This window comes from Tiliqua scincoides, chromosome 1 (genome assembly GCF_035046505.1).
Source record: "Tiliqua scincoides isolate rTilSci1 chromosome 1, rTilSci1.hap2, whole genome shotgun sequence".
NCBI lineage: Eukaryota > Metazoa > Chordata > Lepidosauria > Squamata > Scincidae > Tiliqua > Tiliqua scincoides.
In genome coordinates, this window is record NC_089821.1 from 17,315,533 (window position 1) to 17,337,468 (window position 21,936).

The 21,936-nt window shown below is 43.6% G+C and overlaps 1 protein-coding gene across 2 annotated transcripts in view; it reads left to right on the forward strand.

The window, feature by feature from the left end:
- MIDEAS (mitotic deacetylase associated SANT domain protein) overlaps positions 1-21,936 on the forward strand; it is a 78,441-nt gene that overhangs the window by 37,138 nt on the left and 19,367 nt on the right. For both annotated transcript variants that reach the window (XM_066631459.1, XM_066631460.1), the window contains exons 2-5: positions 10,026-11,740; positions 16,562-16,873; positions 18,513-18,858; positions 19,322-19,388. In XM_066631459.1, coding sequence (XP_066487556.1) covers positions 10,238-11,740; positions 16,562-16,873; positions 18,513-18,858; positions 19,322-19,388 — 2,228 coding nt within the window. In that variant the 5' untranslated portion in view covers positions 10,026-10,237. The remainder of the gene's footprint in view (positions 1-10,025; positions 11,741-16,561; positions 16,874-18,512; positions 18,859-19,321; positions 19,389-21,936) is intronic.

The window sequence follows — 21,936 nt, forward strand, 5'->3', positions numbered from 1 at the left end:
GTTCCATTGTCAGTGGGGCTTACTCCCTGGTAAGTGTGGATAAGATTGCAGCATTAGTGCCTTAAAAAATCTTACTCCAGAAAGGGATGGAACAAGTTGCAATGCCTGCCCAGAGGAAACAAAGATGCACCTTCGATAGGAATAAGTCTCTTACAGTGCTTTAAAGTGTCATCCCAGCACTTTGAATTGAACCTGGAAACTAATATGTAGCCTGTGCAAATGTGTCAAGATAGGAGTGATATGCTTCTGCACTTATCTCCTATTAATAGTTAGGCCAATGTTTCTCAAACTGCGGGTCAGGACCCACTTTGAGTCAATTTCAGGTGGGTCCCCATTCATTTCAATGTGTATTTTATTTTGATTTATTAGACTTGATGCAACCATGGCGTATGATTGCCTTTGGGGAAATGTTACAGATCTGTACTTTTAACAGGCTACTATGTATATGCTTTTAACAGTAGTCAATGGGGCTTACTCCTGGGCAGGTGTGGGTAGGGTTGCAGCCTTTAGGATGTTTGAGGATTTTTTTTTTAACAGATCAGTCACTGCTTGGGAGGGTTAGGAGGCTTCTTATTTATTTTAAATAAATTTTTAAACTTTTTTCAAACTTTTAATATACCGACTTAAGTGATTTGATTTTGTCATATCAGGGGTTGTAAAAATTTTACTGCTTGGTGATGTCACTTCCAGCCATGACATCACTTCCAGGTTAGTGACCTCACTTCTGGTGGTTCCTAGAAGATTGTCATTCTAAAAAGTGAGACCCGGTGCTAAAAGGTTTGAGAACTTCTGAGTTAGGCTGCAGCATTCTACATCAGCTAAATCTAGTTGTGATGCAATCTTTGTGAGTCAGTCCTATTGTGAGTACTGTGTTATGCACATTTTTATGAACTGCTACTCTTGGAACTTCTACATCAGCGATTTTCAACCACTGTGCCATGGCACACTGGTGTACCACTGATGGTCTGAAGGTGTGCTGCGGGACTTTGTAGGGCAGTTAGGGGATTAGAGCACCATACCAGCAGCATAGTGTGCCTTGTCAATAGTAAAAAAAAGATAGTGTGCCTTGACAATTTTAATGCCTTGTCAGTGTGCCATGAGATGAAAAAGATTGAAAATCACTGTTCTACATTGTCTCAGTAAATCCTCACAGCAACCCAGTGTAAAGAGCATCAACATCTTTCTCATGTGGAGGACTAAGATTGAGTGACAGTGACTTGTCTAAAACCACCCTGTCTGTATATGGTTAAGAGTATTAGGAACACCCTGTCTCACAGCTCATTCTTTTATTTATTATAATCCTTCCCTTCCTCCAGCAAGTTAGGTGATGTACATGGTTTCTCTACTGTTTGAACGAAGGTCTTCTGCATTCCTCCATTAAATCCAACACTTCTACGTAGTGCACTGCACTGGTTGTCAGTGCAGTGCACTATGATATGCAGTGCAGCTATGATATACAATAGCTTTCTTAAAACATCTGGTGATTAGTAACATCAGGTTACTTTTTTAATTTTGCTGCATTTTTAAAAGTATCTTGTAGAAAGAACTGTTTGCTCTGTGCTCTTAAAACTTGGCTGCCAGCTTTCCATTGCTCTGGGCACTGCCTTGGAGATGTGCCAGAACTTGCTTTTGCACAAAACAAGGCAACTTCTGCAAACACTCCTGTAAAGTTATTTTGGTACAAGAAGGACCAACACCCTGGTGAGGAAGGCAGATATCTTGAATTCCCATTTTATAGCTGGGGAATTGAGAGAGAGCACCTTGTCTAACACCAGACCACCCAGTGAGCACCCAGCAGGAATTGCAACCTACAGATGAAAAATCAATATAAAACAGTCATCAGAGACTGGTTCAATCAATCCTCTGTGCCAGTGGTTCTCACACTTTCAGCACTGGGACGCACTTTTAAGAATGAGAATCTGTTTGGACCCACTGGAAGTATTGTCATGACCAGACATGACATCATCAAGCTGGAAAATTTTTAACAATCCCAGGCTGCAATCCTGCCCACACTTACCCAGGAGTAAGTCCCATTTACTATCATCGTTAAAAGTATAGATCTGTAACACTTCCCCAAATGCAGCTACGTACCATGATAGCATTGTCTAATATATTAAAAATAAAATATTGAAATGAATGGGGACCCACCTGAAATTGGTTTGTGACACACTGAGTGGGTCCCAACCTACAGTTTGAGAAACACTGCTCTGTGCTGAAATGAAACTTATACAGAGAGGGGGGCATCCTGACAGGTAAATTGACTGCCAACAATATTATGTGTTGGGTGTCTGTCTTTCAAAAGCAGTAAGCCTGGCTACTTGGTGGGGAACTAGTCTCCTTTATAATTTTATTTTTCTGTATGCTATAAAATATAGACTGTTCTGTTGGCTGTGATTGCTGTTGTGTACACAGAAATGAAACATTTGTTGTTGCCACCCAGAATGCAAATACTCACTTTATATCATATGCACAATATGCAAAGGAGAAGCAGTTTCAGCTTTTTTATGATGAACCTTGCTAACCTCAGCTCTCTTACTTTTTCAACTGTAAGAGGCACTTTTTCAAGTGGGTGCTCCTTTTTTTAGCAGGGGGAGAGTAACTGGCCCACCTCACCCCAGCAGTGTCTATTCTAGTGGCTGTCTGCTGGTATTCTTTTGCATCTTTTTAGATTGTGAGCCCTTTTGGGACAGGGAGCCATTTAGTTATTTGATTTTTCTCTGTAAACTGCTTTGTGAACTTTTAGTTGAAAAGCGGTATATAAATACTGTTAATAATAATAATAATAACTGCAGGATGAATGTCTTGTGCTATAGGTTTAAATACATGGGTAGCTAGATACAGTGGCAGTGAGCTTAAGATTTCCCCAGACTTGAGGAAGGGTATTCCACTGAGTAACCTGGTCAGTGGTGAAAACTGGAAAAATAAAAATGAAAGACTGACTTCTAGGAGGCCTGAATTAAATGCCATAATACTGATTTACTGCAAGGCTCTGTTTTAGCCAAAGCAGTCTTTGAAATTGCATTCTGTAGCCAAAAAGCCCACATCCCTTAAGGGATGTGGTAGAAAAACTATGTGACGCTAAAGTAGATTTCATTGCTGAGAAAAACGTTCAGGTCAATGCCAAGAGGAAGAATTTTGTACACCAATCTCCAGGTGAAAGAATGTGAGAATGGAGTTTATAGTAAGAAGTCTGTACTCTTGAGGTGAAGAAAGGAGGAAGTAATGGTTTCAAGTGCACAAATTGACAGGCGATTGTTTATGGGCCCCTTCTGCATCTACTGTGGGAAAAACTATATTGAGGAATTGGCTTTTCACCGATCTCTTCTGTCTCAGGGGCGGGGGAGCTGTTTAATGTTGCAAGACAGGTGCAGCATCTTAAGGTACTGTTAGATATTGCTTTGCATCCCATGGTCACATTTGGCAATGTTTCCTGTTCTTACTAATGCCACAAGTATTAAATAAGGGGTGTACAGAAAGAAGGTTCTTCAAGCCAATCGAGTTGGGACCAGTTGGAGATTGCACTATAGATATGAATGGTCCTGCTGTGGTGCTTTCTCCTGCTAGAGTTTCACAAATATGTTTGCTTGAGTGGATTATGTATCAGTTGCATTTTTAAAGCAGAACTTTTCCATCTCTTGTTTCTCTCCTGGAGGTATTTTTGTGCTGTCCACAGAAGGGTGTAGAAAAGTTAGCTGAGAGCATTTTATGCTGGCATGCCCCGGCTCTGTGATGCCGGATTACAGGATTCCACTGTTGGCAGCCAGTATGGAGAGGCAGGGAGAGAGAACAGCGAGTGTAAATGGATGAGGAAGTGAGTCAGTGAAATGGCAGGCCCATGAACCACTTGCAAGGAAGTAAAGTTTGCCTGTAAGGTGGAAGTTGCAAAAGACCTTATGGGCCTGCCCCTTCCTCTCCTCCATTTCTCTTTGTTATGTTGACCTTTTAAGCCATCTGAGATTTGAGAAGACACTGCTAACAGGAGCTGGAGCAGAAAAACATATCTTTAAATAGGGAGGGGTTTGGTGTTGGAGTTTGTAGTAAAGTGCAATAAGAACATAAGAGCCGGCTGGATCAGGCCAAAGACCCTTCTAGTCCAGCTTCCTGTATCTCACAGTGGCCCACCAAATGCTTCAGGGAGCAGACAAGGCAACAAGACACAATCTGCATTCTGGTGCCTTCCACTGCATCTGGCATTCTGAGATAGCCTACTTCTGAAATCAGGAGCTTGCACATACCTGTCACGACTTGTAACCCACGATGGACTGTTCCTACAGAAATTTGTCTAATCCCTCTTAAAGGCATCTAGGCAAGATGCCATCACCACTTCCTGTGGCAAGGAGTTTCACAGACTAATTACACGCTGGGTAAAGAAATTTCTTTTGTCTGTCCTATCAATAACGGTGTTTTCCTTAAGTGGAGTTGAATGCAGACTTGTAACCAACCCATTTAGCACTCACTTGGTCACCTACGATGAGTAAGAATTGCAACTAGGCAGGGAAATGTACAATCGTTGATGGTTCCTGCCTTTCAAGCCATTGATGTGTTGCAGATTACTAGCACAGGTGTGTGAGGAGAGGTGTGCAAATAAAATTATTTACAGGCTAGTAACTTCTTTGGGCATTTGCAAGGGTGGCTGAATGAAAGTCAGACACCTATCTACATATGAAATTTGTTCACCAGTCAAAGCACAACTATTTTATGTATTTTGATATCATGTATTACTTTTGCAGTGGTGCCCTGCCCCTGTAGATTCCACATCAGACTAACTCTTCAGAATGTATTGGAGGAATATGCTTTTTATTAATGTTGGAGCTCGGACATGGGAGAGGCAAGAGTCTGAATCATCAGCATCTTCTGAGATGATTCCACTGTCAAAGCTGAGCTGAACTTTTCAGAGAGCTTTATTGGGTTGCACTGAGAAGTCTACTCTATTTTCCCCCCCTTTATTTTTTGTTTGCTTTTTAAGTCAAGTTCCACATGCATTCTCTAGGATTGCAGAAGAGGATGCTTGGATGATGTATCTCTTCATGTGGTACTTGATGTGTTGGAAAGGAAGCCGAATCCTGGGTTGTTTTGGCAGGTCATTGGTGACAATAGTTGTCATTACTCTTAATTAACCTTAATATGTGTGCAGAGCATCTGGCTAAGTGTCAATTACAACAATTTAGAGCACAGACAATGGGAAGGCAGAAAATAACCCATTGTCTTCCTTCTGTGTCATTCATCTTTGGAAATAAGACCCACCTGATGTAAGAGTTTATTCCCCCCCCCCAATTATCATTGATCATGAAGTCCAGACTGATTTGTCCATTCTTTATATAGTAAGTTGTGTGCCTGTATAGATTGTAGCAAGGGTATCTGATGTTATTAATATCTAAACAGTAGCAACATTGGTAGCATTTATCACATGCTTTTGATGTCATTGGTTCAATTGAAGATTGGAGGATAGCAAATGTCACGCCTATTTTTAAAAAGGGAAAGAGGGGGGACCCGGGAAACTATAGGCCGGTCAGCCTAACATCTATACCGGGTAAGATGGTGGAATGCCTCATCAAAGATAGGATCTCAAAACACATAGACGAACAGGCCTTGCTGAGGGAGAGTCAGCATGGCTTCTGTAAGGGTAAGTCTTGCCTCACAAACCTTATAGAATTCTTTGAAAAGGTCAACAGGCATGTGGATGCGGGAGAACCCGTGGACATTATATATCTGGACTTTCAGAAGGCGTTTGACACGGTCCCTCACCAAAGGCTACTGAAAAAACTCCACAGTCAGGGAATTAGAGGACAGGTCCTCTCGTGGATTGAGAACTGGTTGGAGGCCAGGAAGCAGAGAGTGGGTGTCAATGGGCAATTTTCACAATGGAGAGAGGTGAAAAGCGGTGTGCCCCAAGGATCTGTCCTGGAACCGGTGCTTTTCAACCTCTTCATAAATGACCTGGAGACAGGGTTGAGCAGTGAAGTGGCTAAGTTTGCAGATGACACCAAACTTTTCCGAGTGGTAAAGACCAGAAGTGATTGTGAGGAGCTCCAGAAGGATCTCTCCAGACTGGCAGAATGGGCAGCAAAATGGCAGATGCGCTTCAATGTCGGTAAGTGTAAAGTCATGCACATTGGGGCAAAAAATCAAAACTTTAGATATAGGCTGATGGGTTCTGAGCTGTCTGTGACAGATCAGGAGAGAGATCTTGGGGTGGTGGTGGACAGGTCGATGAAAGTGTCGACCCAATGTGCGGCAGCAGTGAAGAAGGCCAATTCTATGCTTGGGATCATTAGGAAGGGTATTGAGAACAAAACGGTTAGTATTATAATGCCGTTGTACAAATCTATGGTAAGGCCACACCTGGAGTATTGTGTCCAGTTCTGGTCGCCGCATCTCAAAAAAGACATAGTGGAAATGGAAAAGGTGCAAAAGAGAGCGACTAAGATGATTACGGGGCTGGGGCACCTTCCTTATGAGGAAAGGCTACGGCGTTTGGGCCTCTTCAGCCTAGAAAAGAGACGCTTGAGGGGGGACATGATTGAGACATACAAAATTATGCAGGGGATGGACAGAGTGGATAGGGAGATGCTCTTTACACTCTCACATAATACCAGAACCAGGGGACATCCACTAAAATTGAGTGTTGGGCGGGTTAGGACAGACAAAAGAAAATATTTCTTTACTCAGCGCGTGGTCGGTCTGTGGAACTCCTTGCCACAGGATGTGGTGCTGGCGTCTAGCCTAGACGCCTTTAAAAGGGGATTGGACGAGTTTCTGGAGGAAAAATCCATTATGGGGTACAAGCCATGATGTGTATGCGCAACCTCCTGATTTTAGGAATGGGTTAAGTCAGAATGCCAGATGTAGGGGAGAGCACCAGGATGAGGTCTCTTGTTATCTGGTGTGCTCCCTGGGGCATTTGGTGGGCCGCTGTGAGATACAGGAAGCTGGACTAGATGGGCCTATGGCCTGATCCAGTGGGGCTGTTCTTATGTTCTTATGTTCTTAATTCACATTGGTTCGTTTTAGCTGCAATTGTTGCTATAATTCTTTTTACTTCTAAGGTTTGAGAATTACTTAATGGTATCCTTGTGTAATGTCTGAAATTTCACAGTTGCATACTTGAGTTGGAATTGTGGTTTTGAGTGTGGTGGATGGTGGCTGCTTCAGATACAAGTGTCATTTCTGGATATGGGGAGCTTTTGAGCTTTCTTGGATTCCTTGGCTGCATGCTGTGAAATGTTTAGGTACTTTCCTTCACCTTCCTCTCTTTGTCTGCTGTACCTTACTCGATGCCAGAGGTCTGCTTTGGTGCTTACAGAGTGCTTCTTAAGCAGTTTTCATAGAAGAAAGGCTTGCCTTTCACTGGGAAATTCCTGAACAGGGATGATAGCTTTTAATTATTATGAAAACCTCTGAACTGATCAGGTCCTGCTTTTTAAGGACCTCTGCTCTTGGGGGAAGTCTAATTTGGCCAGCTTCTTCAGATAGTTCTGGCACGATCTCTTCTCGCTCTAAATTAAAGTCTTCCATTTGAGGATGTGGATATTGAGAAATGAAAGAACCACTGAGATGTACTATCTGAGCAGGTGTAAAAGAGATTATGATAGCACCATTCAGAATGTCCTGACTATCTTGCTGCTGTTTTAGTGATTGAGCTCCTCCTTTTTCGATGGCGAGAGTAGCTCTTCTTCCTCTTAAAGCTCAGCATGGAGTAAAAAGAATTATCAGTAGGTGTGTGGTGGGATTTATTGTGAGATGGGGAGCTGAAAACTCTCTACATTTTGGACTAGAACCAGATGCAATAGTGATTGAAAATCACAGCTGTTATAGAACCTGGGAAAGGCTGCCCTGTGAAATGACCTAATAATGCTTTTCTTGTTATATATCATTTAAATAGTGCTTCTGTGTGCAGGGTGAATTATGCTCCAATCAAACTTCCATCTAGCCTCAGTTGCTTCTGTAAGGCTTGTCCTTTGGTTTTCTGGTCAGTTTGTTTAAAGCTGCATTGTGCATTCCAGTATGAAAACTAGAATTGGACTTTAGACCTTGGCAAACTGAACCTAAATAGAATTAGACCTTGTACCTTGGCAAACTGAACCACGTTGTTAAGTAAGGGTGGGAAAATAAAAAGGATCATGGCTAATAATAAGCAGATGGCAAGTTTCATTGGGCTCCTTCTAACGAAACAATGCATCCTGATGAGTCACTGATGAAGAGAACATTCTGCTTGCAGCAGGGGCAGGGCACATATACACAGGACTTCTTTAACGCAAAGAGTTGTCTCTTGTTTCAGACAGGCTCATTTTCTCTGGGCAGTAGACTAATGGCTTACAGTACATATGACCAGCTGGCAATGTCTGTTGCTTTCTTGCCATTATAGACAAAAGCCAAAGCCCCTGAGTTTAGGGAGATGAAATGCTCACGCTTCCATCTCCATAACTTAAAGACTGAATTCAGGACTTCTATAATATATCAAGTTGCTAAATTGAACAAAGATTTCTTTTCCCTGTGGACTAGTGCAGGGGCTGCACAATTCCTTGGAGCATTAAAAAAAAATGGAGGGGGGTTTTGCACACTTGCTTCTAATATGTTGGAGGAAAACTCGATGATGATGAATGTCGAGGTAGAAAATGCACTGAAAATGTAGGCACTTCTTTTGTCAATAACGAAAACTAAACTACAGTGTACGCCCTGGGTATCCATGGATCTGCCATCCACAGATGTGATTCACTTCAGATGCCATGGATACAAGAAGAAGCCACTTCCGGTTTGCTTGTCAAACCAGAAGTGGCTGTGGGTTTGCATATCCGTGGGGGGTCCTAGAACTGATCCCCCATGAATAAAAAGGGCAAACTGTAATAAGATGATTTTATGTTAGCTCTGTTTATGTGTGATCTTGCATAGAAACTATCCAAATGTGAGTTTCTTGAAATATGACCTGCCCATCATGTTATCCAGATTGCCCTGCATCTTGCAATCTGAATGGTCCTTACCTTTACTTACCCACATTTGAATGGACCTTACTTTTACTTACCCACATTTCTACAGCCAAAAATATTAAATTGGTCAGTATTAGTTTCCAGTCTCTTCATCTTATCAAAAATTAAACATGCTCTTCTCCCGTATTGGTAGCTCAGTTTGAGGTGCGATTGACAATAGTGACCAATGTGCAATTTTAGGGTTGTTGCAGCAGCAAACCTTTTGAAACCATTGTTTAAGGTTTTGTTAGAGGTCCATGCTTCAATTTGATTCTGTTATCAAGTTTTTATAAGGGTGAAGATAGCCCTGCTTGATGAATTTCTGAGCATTCATTTTATGTTCCAGGTATTTTTTCTTTTTTAATTTAAAAGGTGCATAGCAGTCTCTCCAGCCAATGAATTTAAAACAATCTGATGCATTACACTGGCAGAAATTTGAGGGTGGGTCCTGGGGTCCACAAATATTTGACTTGGCTCAACTCGGTGACAAGCAGTTACACTGTTATTGCTGCAACTCTTCCGTCTGTCCTGTGACACGTAAGGGAGCTCTGAGGAGAGATGGAATTCCGTGTTGTGCGGAAAGCATTTTGGAATATTCAAAGTGTGAGAAGCTTATGTTGTTTCTGTCTTCTTCAGTGTACAGTGTGACATGAGATCTCCCTGTCGGTTCCTCAAGATTCTTTGGCATATGTGGATGACTCTGGAGAGGCAGGATGAGAGCTCATGTTGCACTGAGCTTAGGAGAGGGCAGAAGCTTCTGACAGCCCCAAAGATCACTGTGCTTTATCTTCATCCCTGGTGCCCTCTAGTCACATCCAGCAGATTATTGACCTTGTTTGGTTAATTTCAAATGGCTAGTGATTGTTGTCTGTTCCTTTTCTGTATGAAAAACTGTTCTCTTTCAGTAAAGAATGTTTTAAGTAAAAAAGGAGATCCTGGAAAAGATGATTTCAAAATATTTTTAATAACAGATCTAACAAAAGAAAAGTGTGATTTTGGGCACACGAAACATGCATGAGCGCACATGCGGAAGTTTAAACTATCTGCTTATTTGTTTTTCAGGTGCTGTACCTAAGTGGACCTCCAGAATCCCTTTTGAACTTGCAGAGGATAAAGAAGGCCATCTAAGCGACTGAAACGGAAGTGTCTTTCATCTTGGCATGGACTATATTGAAGAGTGAAGAAAGCCTTTTGCTGGCCCTAGGACCAGCAATGGGTTGGTGGTTAATCTGATTTATTTTATTTTTTTAATCCCTGGGAGGACAGACTGAGCCATGAGTTTGCAGGCTCAGCCAAAGACTTCAGGCAAGCGGGCTGGGAAGAGGATTGCAGTTTATAGCGAACAAGGTGTCTCGCTTAAAGAAGCCCAACAGCAACAGCTGAAAGGCCAGTTTTATGGCCATGTGGGGAACGTGCCCTCGTCCCAGGCTATGGAGCTTTCCAAATCAGACGTCTTCAGTGGAGTCCCTAGCAGTGCTGCTTTGTTGAACTCTATCTATGCTCAAAGGGGTGAGGCGAGGATGAACCCCCAGCATTTGGCTGCTACCAAGTGGCAGAACTTCCCGCTTGGGAGCCGGATGCCCGAGCGGAGTGAAGCCGGTTGGCAGCCTCAGCATGGAGGATGGAATCATGGGATGTCTTACGGCGGCAACCAGAAAATGGGGCACCCCAATGCTTGCGTCCCTGGTTTCTACGGTCACCCGGATGCCCTGAAAAGAAATCGGGAGAAAGATGGGGTGATGTCCCAGCTGGAGCTGTGTGCTGACGATCTCCAGCAGATGATGACTCAGAAAGCTCAGATGGAACAGCAGGCGTTGGCTATGCAGCAAGCACAGTTGAATTCTTTTCAGCAGCAGCAGCAACAGCAACAGCAGCAGCAGCAGCAGCAACAACCACAGCAGAACCAGACGCTGCCTTTGCAGCCTTTCCAGCTGGCATTTGGCCACCAGGGCCAGAAGCAGGGGCTCCCTGAGCTGTTGCATGTGTTCCAGCAGGCGCCTGCTTCTTCCAGCCCAGCTTTTGCCGTCCAGCAGAAACAACAGCCTCTTCCACAGATGCAGCTTTTTGAAAACTTTTATCCACAGCAGCAGCATCCGCAGCACCTTCACCGGCAGGCTGCAGTGCAAGCCTTTGGCATTCAGCAGCCTGCCTCAGTTGCACAGCCTCATGTAGCTGCCCCACCCCAGCCCTCTCAGCATCACATGGTCTCCCATCAGTTCCACCCTGTTCCCGAACGGAACCAGGAACTGCTGAAGGCCTTAACGGAACACAACCCACAAACTGTACTACCTCAGGCCCAGATCCTCCTTCCAAGGAGGTCACGGAGACTCTCTAAGGAAGGGGTCCCACCAGCATCTTCTGCAGAAGACGCATTGGTGTCCAAACCAGCTGAAGAATACCCTGGGAATGTGTTGCCACACCACTGGCAAGCTCAGCAGCACCCAGAAGTCCAGTTTCGACATCCTTCTGAAATCTTCAGTCACAACAAGGAGAGTTTTTCACAGCTGAACAGAGCAAAGCCAGAACATGGGGGGATGCCAGCTGGAAGTCAGTCCAACCAGCCTGAAATGGAAAAAGTGGGTGTCTATGAGACTGCCAGAGAGGGAGACAAGCAGGCAGTTGTAACAGATGGGCTAATCCAACGAACTACTGACTTTGGTGGGGTCAGAGGTGGTGTGATCCAGAGCACCCGCAGGCGACGACATGTTTCTCAAGAATCTAACTTGCTAACTTTGGCTCAGAAGGCAGTGGAGCTGGCTTCTCTTCAGCATGTCAAGGTAGGTGGTGTGTCTCCACTACCATGTTGCAATGCATTGCCACTCCTTACTGATTGCAACCTTTCAATGTTGGCAGCCATTGATGATCCCTCAGAATCCACTTGAGGTGACATCGCCTTCCTGTCCAAAGGTTGTTGTAGTTGGTAAGGAGCAGTTATCAAGTGAGTGCTGTATGCAGTTTCTGGGAAAGAAGTGATCTCTTGTTCCAGAAGTCACAGCTATCGTTGCGGTTTACTCTAGGTATAGTGACATAGATCAGCTGTTCTCAAACTGTGGGTCCAGGACCCACCACTGGATCATGACCCGATTTCGGGTGGTTCGCAAAACCGACAGGGCAGATTAGGCTGTGTGTGTTAAGAGTTAAACAAGCTGCTACTTGGGGGGGAGAACTGCTGCCTAATTACCATTGTAGCCACACCCCTTGGCATTTGTAAACCAGGCAGCAGCCTCTAGGGCCTCTAAAAAGTTTGAGAACCACTGACGAAGGTAACGTCATGCGGATCGTGACTCTGACATCATAGCCAAATACCTTGCAAGACCTTCCCATACTCAGCTGAACCACATGGGGAAATTTTTTTTTTTTGCACAGCCTTTCTGTTTTCCCTCTAATTTCCAGAGGAGTGTTTGTCCATCGCTTTCAGAACACATCTCTGGCAATTGAAGGGGAAAAAAGAACAGCCAACCATTCCTCACAACAGCTGGGCTAGCTCTATCACTCTGTTCCATGGAATGGGCTTAGGCTATCAATTGCTTCAACTGTGCCAAGTGAGAGGATGATGATCTCCCTCAGCCTTCTTTTTAACCTCTAACCCATTGTTTCTCAAACTGTAGGACATGAGCCAATTTCAGGTGGGTCCCCATTCATTTCAATGTTTTATTTTTAGTATATTAGACTTGATGCCAACATGGTATGTGACTGCATTTGGGAAGATCTGTACTTTTAACAGGCTACAGTGTATATGCTTTTAACAATGATAGTCAATGGGGCTTAGTCTTGGGTTAGTGTGGATAGGATTGCAGCCTGAGATTGTTAAAAAAATGTTCCTGCTTCCAGCCATGACATCGCTTCTGGTGGGTTTTAACAGATTATCATTCTAATAAGTGGGTCCTAGCCCAAAAAGTTTGAGAACCACTTCTCTAAGCCTTTTTTAAAGCCACAGTGTTTAGGATTGCTCTGTTTTACTTGTTAAAAGGGAAAGAAAGCTAGCCTATAGCTGCAGAAGGGGCAGCTCTAAATGTACTGGCAATTTCAACAAGTGCTTGAGCAACCAGAATAGTTTTGACTGGGATTTTTTAGCAGTCAGAGGACAACTAGTTGGCTTTTGAGTGTGGATTTGTGGCTTGTTCAGTAATCTACATCCTTCAGACTAATTGGCCTTTTGCAGGAGTTACTAAGAGTAGAGAGAAGAACATGTGCTCAGAGGAGGGAGAAGTAGCGAGAGTATGCTGGCAAGCCTGGCCAGCATAGCAACATGTTGTGGAGCTGCATTGACCACGAGTACAGTGTTTTGCAGCAACAAACACTGTAAGTAGGGAGAGATCCATTGGACATCCACTATTGATCACAAGGAGGCTTTCTTCCTCTAGTACTGCATTGTCACTGCAGACAAGTGCAGTACTCATGATTGGCAGGAAGGTGGGTCTGGGGGGTGTAGGATGGGATTTCCTGGGATTTAAGGAATAAGGATGGGATTTCCTGGCAGGCTGTCACTGCCCCCTCCCCTGACCTTGTGCACTTCATCCTACTTAAGTAATGTCTGAAAATAAAAGAGTTATTGTGTTTTTTGTCCTATAGATTAGTCAAGGGCTTGAAGAATACTCAGCAGTTTAGTACAATGGTTAGTGTATTGTACTTGTACTGAAGAGTTCTACATTTCAAGTCATGGCTTAGCTATGAAGCTCACTAGGTGGTCTTGGAGAAATTACCATCCCTTAGCCTTCTTCTGAGGATAACCTGGAATAACTCTATGTATGCCAGCAGTAGAAAGATGGAATGTAAACTTTAACAATAACTGAGAGGGAGGATTGGAGAATAATATGCAAGGCCATTGGGACAAGGAACAAGGAAGGAGAGAATCAGTGCATAGGAGCAGGGTGCAGTTTGGGAGCTAAAAGACATGATAGGTCATGTGGCTTTGTTACATTACGCTTGCGTGGTGGGACATGCACAGAATGTTCTAGTATTTGCATTGCATGTTGTAAGATGTCCATATAGTAGGAATTCTGGTTCTTTTAAAATGCAAGCTATATATTTAAAAAGCCAAACGTAACTCTTAAGTTGCAAGCTGATTGCATCCTGAAAAAATGCTGGAAAGCACACCTGTTCTAGAAAATAACTTACTGTTTAGCCACATGGTGGTGCTGTTACAAGACTGTTTTATTGCCTGAACAGGAAGTGGGAATTGCTTCACTCTAAAGTTTCCTCTTAAAAAATGGTTCCCAATGGTTTAACAACCCTTAACTGATGAAGAAAATGTTTTTTAAAAGTATTAGCATTAACTTATAGTAGCTGTAATTATATTTCTATATGCCTGGGAAGCACGGCCAACCTGTTCTCAATTTTTGAGAAAATTTGTATTTTGCAAGTAGTGGAGTGTCTGGATCGCCATTTTTCCTTTTACAAAAAAAAAAAAAATGTTTAGAACAGTGTTTCTCAAGGTTTGTCCTCCGCCTCCATGTGAAGTGTTATATGGTCCACCTATTTGAAGTACCACCAGAAGTAATTGGTGATATCACCAGTCACTTCTGTGTTAGAAGGTCAAATGCAATGTGACAAGCACCAGTAAGAGTGAATGAGAATGGGAGGACTTTTTTGATAGCAGAAAAGCATGCTTTAGAGCTCTGCCCACCAAGTGGAGTCTCCTTCCACTGTTTGTTGCATCATGTTCCCGTGGTGTGAAAGGTGTCCAAGGATCCTGCAAATACCACCACAAATACCACCACAAATACCACCACAAATACTACTGGTAGTACTTGTACCACTGGTTGAGAAACACTGGTTAGAACTTTCACTATTTTGTGATCTACATTTTAACTTTCCCTTTATGATGGTGTTCCCACTGATATTGCCCTTTAAAAATAGGTTTGGTTGTACAGTATGGATTAATTATGAATCTGAAACATTAATCTAGATTGGCCGTCTGTGGTACCATAACTGGAATTAATTATTTTTTCAAGACTAGTTGAACTCAAATGTAACCAGACAATCTTACGCTCTGATAAGCTCCATTTCAAGATGAGAGCTACGTGGGGGTAGACTTTTCCAGCCCGTATGAACAGTGCAAAAGGTATGACTCTCAGGATGTCAGTGGGAAAGCTAGATCAGGCAGAAGTTGATACAGTCTAAGAAAAAAACCCATGCTTGAGCAAGCAGAATGATTTGTTTATTTACTTATTTACAGCACTCTCACCTTTCCTTTCTTCCCAAGGGGGGGCCCAAGGTGGCTTACAAAAAACAAATGCAAAAGATAATAAAATAACAATTAAAAACCTATTACACTTTATGCTACAAGTTCATAAAACAATCTTAAAACAACCATAAAACACAATGGAAATGAAACAGAAGATCAGCAAATACTGAATAATCAGTATCTTCTGAGATGATACTGCAGACACCACACACCAGCTGAACAAGATCTGTTCTCAACATTGGAGAATTTTTTTTAGGGGGGGGAGACAATTTAAGGGGGGGTGGGGCAATTGGCTATCTTGTGAAACCCCTAGTACAGCGGTTCTCAAAAAAAATTCCCCAAACTTCTCTAAGGCTGCAATCCTAGCCACACTCACCCAGGAGTAAACCTCATTGACAATCATTGTTAAAAGCATATACATAGTAGCCTGTTAAAAGTACAGAGCTGTCACATTTCCTCAGATGCAGTCACATGCCATGGTAGAATCAAGTCTAATAGATTAAAAATAAAATACACATTGTAAGGAATGGAAACCCACCAGAAATTGGGTCGCAATCCACCTAATGGGTCCCCACCCATAGTTTGAGAAACACTGTTCTATCTCATAAGCGTCTTCAACATCCGGTGTGTGTTGCACTAATCTGTACTTTATTCCTGCTGATATGGTATACCAGGGGTGAACAAACCCTGGCCTGGGGGCCATTTGTGGCCATTGGGGGTCCCCCAATTCTGTCCGCAGGAAGCCCCCAGTCTCCAATGTGCCTTTGACCCTTCAGAGGCTGTTGGAACCCACGCTGGCCCACAACTGCTGGTTATGACCACCAGATGCGAGCTGTGGGCCTGTTGCCTCTGAACAACTTACTTCTCCATGTGTTTCTGGCTTGGTCTGTATGTTTTCACTATGCAAGAGGTGTGTAGCAAACAGTTCATAGTTCTGATGTGGTTCTACATGCCTGTATTATAGTTCTCATGCGTATTACAAATAGGCTCCGTAAAATTCATTCATTCATATAAGTTCCATCTCTAATGTATTCATTTATGTGAATTTATTCAAATTTGAAATGTAAATGAATTCTTTTTCCCCTGCCTCTGACACAGTGTCAGAGAGATGATGTGGCCCTCCTGCCGAAAAGTTTGCACGCCCCTGCCGGTATACAATACCTCTTTAGACAACTAGTGCCTGCAAATTCTGTCATTTTCTCTCGTCTTGTACCATGTTATCCGTCAGCAAATTTTAACGTCTTTTAAATATTGAAAGGAAGAAGGATAGTCCTTTTATCTTATTTGGTACTTGCTAGTAGAAGACAGCAGCAGTTTTTTTAACCTATCAGCTCCTTAGACCTTTCCAGATTTTGAATGTACTTCTTGGTGCTTCAGAGACTTGATGTGCACATGGTTATTTTATTCAAAGGAACCAGAGACTTCAGAAGAAATGAACAAGAGTGAGGTGGAGGCAACAGCACCCAGAAGCATTGTTGAATTCGCTGGTTCTTCTCCAGCCCCAAAGAGAGCGCGGGAGGATAGCAGCCTTGTACCTCTCATCATTCCTGTGTCTGTGCCAGTGAGGCGACTGGACCCCCAAGATGTTGGAAGAGAGAAGGGTGAGGAAGGAAAGCTGCAGCGGTTCATAGTGAACGACCATGGCCCTTCTGAAAGCAAGCCTTCGGTAATAGTCACCCGGAGGAGGTCCAATCGCAACTTCAACACAGACATGTCAGCTCAGGTGGGTCGGTGTTTAGAATACTTGGGAGGGTGGAAGCCTGGGAGCTAGCTGGGTCTTCCTGTCCCTTCCTTCTTTGTGCACTTTCTTTGCAGAGCAGGTTAAGTTTTGTTTATTCAGGTCATCCTTCTTTTCTGCCCAGAATACAATGCAAGGCTGTGTTACATTGAAATCTATTTTAAAGTGAGGTTTAACCGCAGGTGGCAGGCAGCTTATAAGTTACCTAGTCTCTGTGGTAGTGTATGCTGGGTTCTTTCTTAGGGTTCATCATGCTGATTCTATACAGGGTTGGGACTGTTTTTGAGATCAGCCATGATATTCACTTTAGTTCCAGCCTTGAAAGAAGATTGCAATCCTGGTTTTAAATATGATCAGAGCTACTTGATCTAGCTTCTTTTCAGCTCCGATGGCTAAACTGTAGGGCTTCTGTCTGTATCTGGAGTTAAGAGTGGTAAAGCAGTGACTCTGTAGCACAGGGGTGTCAAATATAAGACCTGGGGGCCGGTTGTGGCCCATGGAAGCTTTTTATCCTACCCATTGGCTCTCAGCTACTGAGCAGTGCTGAGTTTCTTATGTTCTTATGAGCTTCTTATGTTACTGCTGAAAGGGCAGCCCACGTGAAAATTGGGCTCTTCCATATTTTGAAATATGATCAAGATTTGTGTATTTTCTCTTCTGTCATTTGTAGCTAATGAGTTCTTAAGTGAGAAAAAGTGCCTATTTTTTAGTATGTCCTGTTTAATGGCATCACTTTCTGCCTAATAACATCACCTCCTGCCATCAGCAGGCATGATGAATGCTGTTCAGCCCTCTGTATGAAACGAGTTTGACACCCCTTCTGTAGCAGGTCAAAGGAAAGCGCCCCAGTATTAGAAGTTTGATGTTGAATAACTTTCATTTCAAAAGGAGTCCTTTTCGCTGAGATTTTTTTATGCCATGGATAGGTGAATTATTTTTTAAATTGTGTATCCATGCTTTTTTGCAGGAACACAGGGCCATGTCAGATGCTACACTTTCAAACAGGGAAGGCTATTCTGTGTTGGAAGAAACCTTGAAAAATAGATATAGGTTGTCATTTGCACAAGTGACAGCCTGTGGCTGTGTTTAATGGTTTCTCCTTGCAAAATTACATTTTGTGATATGCAGAATTCTTTGCACGGTGCTTTTCTACACTGAGTATACCCTGGGAAACCACAGTCAGCCTTGCTCCGATTGTTTCACTTAGGCCTTCATAGAACACTATGATTATGTTAGCTAGATAAATGGCATAGGTCCAAATCCTAACCAACTTTCCAGCACTGACATAGCTGTGCCGATGGGGCATGTGCTGCATCCTGCAGTTGGGTGGCACTCACGGAGGTCTCCTCAAAGTAAGGGAATGTTTATTTCCTTACCTAGGACCTACATTGCCCTTATGTCAGTACTGGAAAGTGGGTTAGGATTGCACCCTAAGGATACAGTTCTTAACCTCTTTAGTGCTAAAGTACTGCATAAGTTGATGGTGCTGTTTATTATTGCCCATGTAATATCTCAAAATGTGCATATTGAGGGCTTTATTTACCTTATGATTCATGTTTGGGGGGAAAAATAAGTAACTGAAGCTCATGAAATTTATGATATGGAATTTGTTTCCTTTTTGTAGCATGAAGGTGCTGCTCCAAAAGAAGAAGTGGAAGGTTTTTCCCGGAAGGCAAAGCAGCGGCCCAGACCAGAGCCCCTCTTCATACCCCCGAAAGCTGGCACCTTCATTGCTCCCCCAGTGTATTCCAACATCACGCCCTACCAGAGCCACTTGCGCTCACCTGTCCGCCTGGCAGATCATCCTTCTGATAGGAACTTTGAGCTCCCTCCTTATACTCCCCCACCTATCCTCAGCCCTGTGCGCGAAGGTTCAGGACTGTATTTCAACGCTATCCTTTCTGCTAACAGTAATGCAGTTCCACCTCCCATCACTCCTAAAAGTTCGCACCGAACTCTGCTCCGATCCAGTAAGTTTCTGTGTTTTTTGTCTTTTGGGGGTGGAATGGGAAGATCATCAGGGCTACAGAAAACCATGGTTGCCATTTGAGGATTGCGTTCCTAAATTGTGGACTGTTCTGGCATGGCTAATTCCAATCCTGCCTTATTCAGGATATACTTATTTAGTAAAGTTGGGGTGCATGCATTCTGGTTATACCATAGTAACTTCCAACGTTGTTGAAACAGAATACAGTGTATCATAGTTGCATTTGACAGGATGCCATACCAAAATGTTACACGATAAAGTGGTGGTCTTAAGACTTTCCCTGCTTCTACCAAGATATCATTTGGCAAAAGATGGTGGTATGGTAGAGAGACTTGAGTGTACAACTCTCCTTTAAATTCATGTTTAAATTAAATCCATATTGGTTGTAATGGTGATATACATTCTGAGCAGAAAATAGAGGTATTAATTGATGTTTTGATTTTCAGATAGTGCAGAAGTTACCCCTCCTGTCCTTACAGTAATGGGAGAGGCTACACCTGTCAGTATTGAACCGTAAGTGTGCAGTTAAAAAAGATGACCACTACAACCATCTAAATCTACAGAGCATCCCATACAGAGGCCTTCCCCCTCTAATGGGCAGAAAGTGGGAGTGAAGCAACCTTTAAACATGTGTTCCTGTTTCTTGGGTGTGGGGGAGCTGTGTCCTTCCGGCTGCTCTTTCCCTGGTACCAGCACTTGTTTTCCTCTCTACCTTGCCTTTATGAATTTAAGCCCCAAATGCCGCCCAAATATGTGGGCTGCCCTTTCAGCAGTGACATCTCAGCACAGCTCAGAAGCTGAGAGTAGCTGGAAGAGCCTGAGGGTCAGATAAAGAGCTCCCAAGGGCCACATCCAGCATGCAGGTCTTACGTTTGATAACCCTGTTCTAGACGGTAGTTGCTACAATGCATTCTTACCGCTTTGCGCTATGAATGGAAATACGCAGTTCAGTCTGAACTGTGTAGTGCAAAGTTGTCGGGCATCAGGTGTTCATGAACTACTTTTTCTTTTGTACAAGAACCACCAAGGCCTGCCAGCCATTCACTGCTGGCTGTGTTCCCCCTGGCAGCAGTTGCTAGATTCAAATGATGGCAGAGCAGAAGCTTTACAAAAACTTTTGGTTTGCACCATCTGGCCTCACAAATGTTTAATTAGCTGACAATTACATATACATTTTAATGAGAACACACAGTGAAGGTTCTTGCATTATTTGGAGCCAAGGAATGAAAAGGAATCTCTGCGCACAGAGGCAGTACACCTCTGAAGACCAGAAGTTGGCATCTGTAAAGCTACACTTGATACAGTGCAAGTTTCTATTTCTTGGTGTGATTTTTCATGGTAGTGGTTAGTTCCTGAACATCACAATGTTCTTGTATTCCAATAACCTGTTTACTGAGAAGTGTTGTTATGAGACAAAGAGAAGCTGTTGGTTGTGGCTTTCAAGGCAGCTTCTGAGCTGTTGTAGATTCTAGTGCGTACTGCCTGGTTCACCAAGGGAAAGCATTAATGCTACTGCAATACCCAAAGAACAAGTCAAAGGTGGTGTTCTAAATCTTTTCCCACTGATGGTTGCTGAGCACAGAGAACACACATCCCAGAGCAACATGGCAGGCAGGAGGACAGAGGTTCCCAAACTCTCCAGGAGAGTTGGAACCTTTGTAAGTTGGTGCTGAGGGTGGGGCAGTAACGGCACCTCCAGAATGTAGCACCACTATGAAAAAGAGTTCTTAAAAAACTTAGTGGGAGTAGTGCCATCCCTTCTTTAGGGTGCAGGGGGCATGGGCCCCTTTGCAGGCCTCCCTGTCTCAAAAGTCTCCCTAACTGATCACAACCCACTTGCAGTTTTTGGTTGCATTTGGGAGCTGTTTTGAGGCGTGGGAAGGCCCGCAGAGAGGGCTACAGGCCGCTGCACTCTCCAGAGGGCTGGCACTATCTTTAGTAAGTAAAAACTACTTTTTTTCAGTGGCAAAGATGAGATCCTGGAGGTGCTGCTGCCAAGACATCACCATGTCCCTTAAGGGAGTAGAGACCAGGTTCCTTAGTGGGGGGATTGCGATATCCCAGTTTGGGAATCTCTGCATGTAGGGAGTAAGAGTTTAGAATTACTTTGGAATCTTCAGCACAGCCCCTTCTTCTTCGTCCCTGGTCTCAAAACGGTGTGTCATAATGTGCAAGTTGATCACTGTTCTAGACGGCGTTCTAAATTGGAGCTGATGTGTTCTAAATAGACAGGTGAATTTAATAAGAACCTAACACATCTTGAGAAAGTTTAGGAAATTTGCATTGGTGCTGCTGATACTTCTCCAGAAATTGGTAAACTGTTGATCAGTGGACATTCTTTCCGTTTCATTGCAATATGAATGAAGAAGCAGTGCAAATGTGCATTGCATGGCAGATGTACTTCTGCCTGTGCAGTTGATCTCGCTCTGGAAAGGGAGTCTGTGTGCATGTCTCCCACTGTGGGACTGAGAGGGCTGTGGGTGGTAGGTAACACCTTCCCCCCTCCCCCCAAGATTGGCAGTGCAGCAGGGATAGTGGAGCTTGGATGTGATCCTTCAAGCCTTGAAATCTGCCAACAGCTGCTTCAGGGTGAAGCAAAGGCTACTGAAAAATCTCCACAGTCAAGGAATTAGAGGGCAGGTCCTCTCCTGGATTGAGACCTGGTTGAAGACCAGGAAACAGAGAGTGGGTGTTAATAGACAATTTTCACAGTGGAGGGAGGTGAAAAGCGGTGTGCCCCAAGGATCTGTCCTGGGACTGGTGCTCTTCAACCTCTTCATAAATGACCTTTAGACGGGGTGAGCAGTGAGGTGGCAAAGTTTGCAGACGACACCAAACTTTTCCGAGTGGTGAAGACCAGAAGTGATTGTGAGGAGCTCCAGAAGGATCTCTCCAAACTGGCAGAATGGGCAGCAAAATGGCAGGTGCGTTTCAGTGTAAGTAAGTGTAAAGTCATGCACATTGGGGCAAAAAATCAAAACTTCGCATATAGGCTGATGGGTTCAGAGCTGTCTGACAGATCAGGAGAAAGATCTTGGGGTGGTGGTGGTGGACAGGTCGA